This window comes from Haliaeetus albicilla, chromosome W (genome assembly GCF_947461875.1).
Source record: "Haliaeetus albicilla chromosome W, bHalAlb1.1, whole genome shotgun sequence".
NCBI classification, from domain to species: domain Eukaryota; kingdom Metazoa; phylum Chordata; class Aves; order Accipitriformes; family Accipitridae; genus Haliaeetus; species Haliaeetus albicilla.
In genome coordinates, this window is record NC_091515.1 from 3,522,487 (window position 1) to 3,528,836 (window position 6,350).

Sequence of the window (6,350 nt, forward strand, 5' to 3'; positions counted from 1 at the left end):
TCAAAACAAGAATCCCAACGCGTTTCTCAGCTGTTTCTGGGCTGTCACACATGAGGATACGTTGCGGGTGATGTGGCTGCAAATTTCCCAGTATCTGGGTTTTTGTGGGGGTTTGCGGCAGGCGGAGACAGGCGTTGGATGGTGGGTCCAGATGAACCCGGCGGGGCATTTTGGGGCAAAATCCACCTATTTGCTTCATTTGCCCGCACCCGTGGTCACTGTCACCAAAAAAGCCTTTTGGGGAAAAAAAAAATCTCCATCGCTGCAGGAAACATCTCTGCGTCAATTTTTCCTCCTCTCCTGCAACCTCCTCTCCTGCCTCTGCCGCCCGAGTGATCCCACCGGCTTTTCCCACCCCTTTTCCCAGCAGATGCCAAAATCAGGGAGGCGGGTGGGAGCGGGGAGGCTCCGCCGGGGTCCCAACAACCATGAAAAGCAGCTTTGGTGGCGGCTGGCAGGGAGGCCTGATCCTGTTTATCCGAGCTCATGCCTTATATTCTCATGGCTTTTTGACTAGACATCCAGTCAACAGCCAAATCCCGCAAACGGAAGAGGCTCTGGCATATTTATACTGTGTGCTGGCATTGGCTCCTTAAAAAAAAAAAAAAAAAAAAAATCCCGGATTACCTAAGACTTGTCCTTGAGGTCTGGTCACCCCATGTCATTGAAAAACCTAGTTGGATTCATTCATGAACTTCCAGCCCTCCATAAAGGTCTGTTCATTCATAGCCAAGGCAGTTTTCTTTTTTTTTTTTTTAGGTTTCTTTTTTTTTTTAATGCGCTGGCAATTAAATAACTCTTTGTAAGCGGCAATGAGCTACTTGTTAAGTGGTCTTCACTAATGCAAGCACAAATATCAGGTGAAAAAGTCTTTTTTTTTTTTTTTTTTCTTTCCCTGCCTCCTCCTGAAAGGGATGCTTTTATGTTCATATAAATGAAAACCTATAGGAATTTCAGCAGGGTTCAATGGCTGCTGCTCCAAAATTCCCTCAGCTGCTGTAAAACAAAAAAAAACCCAAGAAGCTCTGGGCATCGCTGGCAGGCAGTCGGCGGGGAGGGTGCAGCAGAGGGGGGCGATGGGTGCTCGAGATGGGGACGGATCCAGGAGCATCTTCCCCCTGGATGCAGGAGCATCCCCCTCCCAAATTCCTCTCTTTCCTGGGCATCTTCCTCCCAAATTCCTCTATCTCCCGGGCAGGTGGGAGAAACACCATCCTGGGGGGAGATTTCTTGCCCCACTGGGTGCACCCTTGGTGGGGGGCACCCCATTTTGGGTTAGGGAGGAGGTAACCCAAGCCGCCAAGCCTGTCCCCCTTGGGTCCCTTGCACGGTGCCAGCTTTCGGCAGGATGTAAAGTTATCCGCAGCAAAGTCTTGGGAGGCACAGAAAAGGGGAGATGGAAGGACAAACCGGGGCACACCTCGAGGGATGCTGTCCTGGGGACTCCCCCCCCTCTCCCACCGCCGGAGCCCCCATCCCCGGTTTCACCTGGGAGCGAGGGTCCTATTTTGGGGCGTACACAGTCAGGCCCATTTTTAGTAGCTGCCTCCAGCAACTGGAGAAATATTTTCCTTGCTGGCATAGAAATGAGGAAATTAAAAGTGTGTGGCTGGGCTTTTTTTTTTTTTTTTTTTCTTTAAAAGCACAGTGCAGGGCTTGAAGTGCGACTCGGAGATGGGAGAAAAACGCCTGCGCTGGGGAAACTGGCTTATTAATAGCAAAAAAATAGAGAGAACAGGGCAGCCGGCGTGCCGCTGCCATTGCTCATGCTGGGGGGTGGTTTGGGGGGCTGCCAAGGTGATTGAGGGAGAGCTTTGGGGTGCTGGGTCACCCACCATCCCTGGTCCCATAGCTGTTCCCATGGTGCAGGGGATTATTTCGGTAGCGCTCACTAACTTGCATTCCCAGCTTGGTTTTTGTTTTTGTTTTTTTTTTAAATATATATTTCTTTTTTTAAACACAATTCTAGAGATGACTAGTTCCCAGGTCTTCACATGCTTACCAAGGCTGGAAGGAATTACCTGCTGAGCAGCACCGGGCTGCTAGGGATTCTCCGTCATGAAAAGGGGCTTTTTCTTGTTTCTTAGCCGCCCCTGCTTGCTTTTTCCTCCTAAGTCATATCCTTGCTGCTCACACGGGCTAGCTATGGGCAAGGGAGTTGAAAGAAGGGCTACGGGAATGAAGCTCTGGGGTTTTTCGAGCTTTTTGGGGCCATTTTTGTTAAGAAGCGTGAGATTTCTGGTCAACGCCCTGCCACCGTCTGATGGTGCTTCTTGTGGGTCGGAGCTTCATCCAACGTCTCCATCCTCTCCATCACCCAGGCTCTGCCTACAGGCAAGGGAAAGCCCCATGAGCTAGAGCAGGCAAGTTCTTGGCTCCTCCAGTCCCATGGGGTGACCTTCAGCGTGCTTTTCTTAGCAGCGTCTTGTTTTTTTCGGTGTCTGTGCACAGTAGATAGTTGTTTATGGAAACGGATCCGTCGTTTGGTGGGTGTAAATAAGGGGTTTTAGGGTGTTTGGTCTTGCTGGATGCAGCTGGCTGGAGCATCTCATCTCCTGTTGGCGCTGAAGGTGGTCCTCGGGATGGGTTGGGTGAAGGATGGCTGCGCCGTGGGTGCTGCTGGTGGGTCTCGAGCCACTTTTGAAGGCGGACCTGGTGATTTAGGACCTGTAACTCCAGCCAGAGCTAGGCACTGAAGCAGCACGGGAATCCCCCAAACCTGGGTCAGCTTAAATGGTCTTAGTAGTGGCCTTAACACATGGCTTTTGGAAACGGTGGCTGTGCTGTGGTCATCGTGAAGACACGGGCAGGCAAGGACCTGCTGGCGTTGCGTCGCTTTTGGGTTGTATTACCCACCCCCGGCGCTCAATTTTACCTTTTCTTCCTTTTTTTCTCCTCTTCTGTAGATTCCCAAGTTCTTCAGGAGCCGGGGGATCGGTCACACTGGTGCGTGGTGGCATACTGGGAAGAGAAGACGCGCGTGGGTCGGCTGTACTCTGTCCAAGAGCCCTCCCTGGATATCTTCTATGATCTACCTCAGGGGAATGGTTTCTGCCTCGGACAGCTCAACTCGGACAACAAAAGCCAACTGGTGCAGAAGGTCCGCAGCAAGATCGGCTACGGCATCCAGCTCACCAAGGAAGTGGACGGCGTGTGGGTGTACAACCGCAGCAGTTACCCCATCTTCATCAAGTCGGCCACACTGGACAACCCCGACTCCAGGACGTTGTTGGTTCACAAAGTGTTTCCAGGTTTTTCCATCAAGGCTTTTGACTACGAGAAGGCGTACAGCTTGCAGAGACCCAACGACCATGAGTTCATGCAGCAACCATGGACCGGATTTACTGTTCAGATCAGCTTTGTGAAAGGCTGGGGCCAGTGCTACACGAGACAGTTTATCAGCAGTTGCCCGTGCTGGTTGGAGGTTATTTTTAATAACCGATGACTCGAGACAGAGTGGACTCATGACATTTATACTACTTTGCTGCTATTATTTCCTTCTGAGTGCTTGCTTTTCATGCAAACTTTTTGTTTTTGTTTTGTTTTGTTTGTTGTCCCCCCCCGCCCCGTTTTGAGAAATAGCTTATGGAAAGATTTTTTTTTGCCTTGGGTATTTTGATAAATATATCTATTTTTTAAAAGTGTGAATGACCAATAACTCAGAAGGGCGAGAGAAGGGTGCGGGGGGATGGATCGCATACGATAATTATTTCACGCCTCTGAAAGGTTTATCCTATGTGATCGATGGATTTGGAAGCCACTTGCTATATGTTACAGCTCCTTCTCTTGGATAAAACAACAAGATACCTGTATTTTTTACGCACCACCTTCCCCTTGCCACCAGCCATCCCCGGTGACGGTGACACCAAGTCCCCTTCCCCAGCGGTGCTAACCCCACGTTGCCGCCGAAGGATCGTGCAAAACCTTCCCAACCAGGTCTTTACCCACCCTTTTAATTTTTATTTTATTTTTCTTGTTGCTGGGTTCACGTCTTGTCACTGTGTTCATCCTTCCACTGCCTTTTTTTTTATGGTCATGGATTGATGCAAGGGGAGAAAACAACGGCGGAGAAACCTCGTGCATGGCCCGTGCTTTATAATTTGAGCTGAGATGTGAAGCGACAGAAGCGTAAGCCTAAAAAAACGAAACAAAACAAAACAAAACCAACAAAACAAATGAAAAACAAATGGGAAAACAAAAGAAAAAGTGTTCACGATAGTTGGTCTGTTGTAACCTGCTTAGATCAGGTTATCCCGGTACCATCCTATCTGGAAATGCAGTTGTGCTTTCATTTCTTCTTGAATTCATACACGAGTATGATACTTTTACACTGTTCTTAGCTCAATGAGCATGTTTAGACCTTAACATAAGCTATTTTTCTAAATATAAAGGTTTAAATGAACAAGAGAGCATTCTCATTGGAACTTTAGCATTGTAGTGCTTTGGAAATAAAACACACAAAAAAAGGACTCCTTAAAAAAATCCTGAGATTTATTAAAGAAAAAAATGTATTTTATGTTATATATAAATATATTATTACTTGTAAATATAAAGACGTTTTATAAGCATCATTATTTATGTATTGTGCAATGTGTATAAACGAGAAAAAAAATAAGAAAGATGCACTTTGCTTTAATATAAATGCAAATAACAAATGCCAAATTAAAAAAAAAAAAAAAAGAACACGAGATTGGTGTTTTTTTCTATGGGTGTTATCATCCAGATGAATGTTTTTTCTAAAGGAGTTTATGTTCCATTAAAAAATAAAAACGTACACTTGATCCCAGGCTGTGCCGAGTGGCTTTTTTAGTGGCGGGGATGAGACAGGCAGGAGAGATGCTGCTCTAGGTGGGTACCGCGTGGGATCGGTGGTGAGGGCACCCACCCCAGCCCCATGTGGGACCTCTCCGGCGTGGGTAGCACCCAGGTAGGGTCAATCCTGAGCTTTGGGCTCTGTTGGGCTGATTTCGGTGCACGTAGCTCTGGGCTCCCCAGCTTGGATGCACCCAGTTGGTCCCAGTCTGGAGGGGCTGGCTGGATCGGGGTGGGTTGCACAGGGGTGTCTGGCTCGCTGCGCAAAATCTGCTGGGGTTATTTTTGTTATTATTCCTGTTTCTCGTCATTTCAGCTTGAAGGAACCCCCATGCTGGGGACCCAGCTCCCATCGGACACTGCCCCAGTCCCTGAAATACCATGGAGGGCCAAGCTTCTGCTCTGTGCTGGGACACGGGTGGCCCACGCCGCCAGGCGAGGAGGAAAATTCAAGAAGAGGGGAAAGCCAGTCCTTGGTGGGTTTTCCTCAACCATTTCGTGCCCCATTCATCTCCCATGCCTCTGGAAATAAAGGTTATTTTTTTTTCCTCTCGCCCTGCTCACCCTGCCTTCAGGCGTTTACCGCTCCACTGTGTCGTATCCCGCTTGCACATGTCCTCTGCCAGGGAGAAGGTCCCTACAGCTGGTTCCTGCCTTTTCTGGAGGGGGACCTTGAGTGGAAACCACCAGAGTGTTGGAGACTGAAGGATTTGGAGAAAAGTAGACTGTCCAGATGGGCTTGTAAGCTCCGTCGCTGCCAAAGCACCTGGACCCCAGGAATGTGACTTCCAGCCTCTGCTGTCCTTCGTGTGGTTGATGGCCATGGCAGTAGGTGAGGCTTTGTGAGCATCTGGACCAGGTCCGCTCAGCGCTGTGCCTTTTGGGAGATGCGCCCAACCCAGAGGGATTTGTTGAGGTACAGTACACGGTTTGCTCTGAATGGACTGTGCCTTCCGCTGGGGTCGTGTCGCCGAGCCCACGAACCAGCTTCAAAATGGCTTTCGATTGTGCGCGAAGTTTGCATGGGAGTTTCAATTTCCAGGCTTTCCCCTCTCGTCCTTCAAGTGAGAGTCGGCATTGAAGGCTGAGGGCATGATGGATGCACCCACCCTGTCATGCTTGATGTGCACTAAGCGACACCTGAAAGGGCAGATGTTGGGAAACTGTCATCTACGCTACAATTTGGCTCATTTCCATTTCATTCTGCAGCAGCAGAATTGAAATATCCAATAATCACATCATACCTTCGTGGTCCAGCAGCCAAGCTAGCATTGATGGCTTGCATCATCATCAGCTCAAGGAAGAGCGCGCCCGCCCCTGTCCCTGATGCCCACCCTGGGAATACACCATCAAAGGCTCTACAGATGGAGAAGGATGAAGCAGACGACTTTATTCCAAAACTGACTGCAACTTCTCTGAGCTTTTGTAGCGTTCATTTGCTGTGCAGGCCATAGGGAGCTGGGGTTAGAAAGATCCCTCCAAGTCTAGGAGCCACCAGGTCAATGGCCACACTAGGGTTACAGTCAGATGGCTGAGAA

The 6,350-nt window shown here is 49.0% G+C and overlaps 1 protein-coding gene across 4 annotated transcripts in view; it reads left to right on the forward strand.

Moving 5' to 3' along the window:
• SMAD7 (SMAD family member 7) overlaps nucleotides 1-4,781 on the forward strand; it is a 28,262-nt gene extending 23,481 nt beyond the window's left edge. For all 4 annotated transcript variants that reach the window (XM_069775402.1, XM_069775399.1, XM_069775400.1 and 1 more), the window contains one exon: nucleotides 2,907-4,781. In XM_069775402.1, the coding sequence (XP_069631503.1) occupies nucleotides 2,907-3,445 (539 nt within the window). In that variant the 3' untranslated portion in view covers nucleotides 3,446-4,781. The remainder of the gene's footprint in view (nucleotides 1-2,906) is intronic.
• The last annotated feature ends 1,569 nt before the right edge of the window (nucleotides 4,782-6,350 follow it).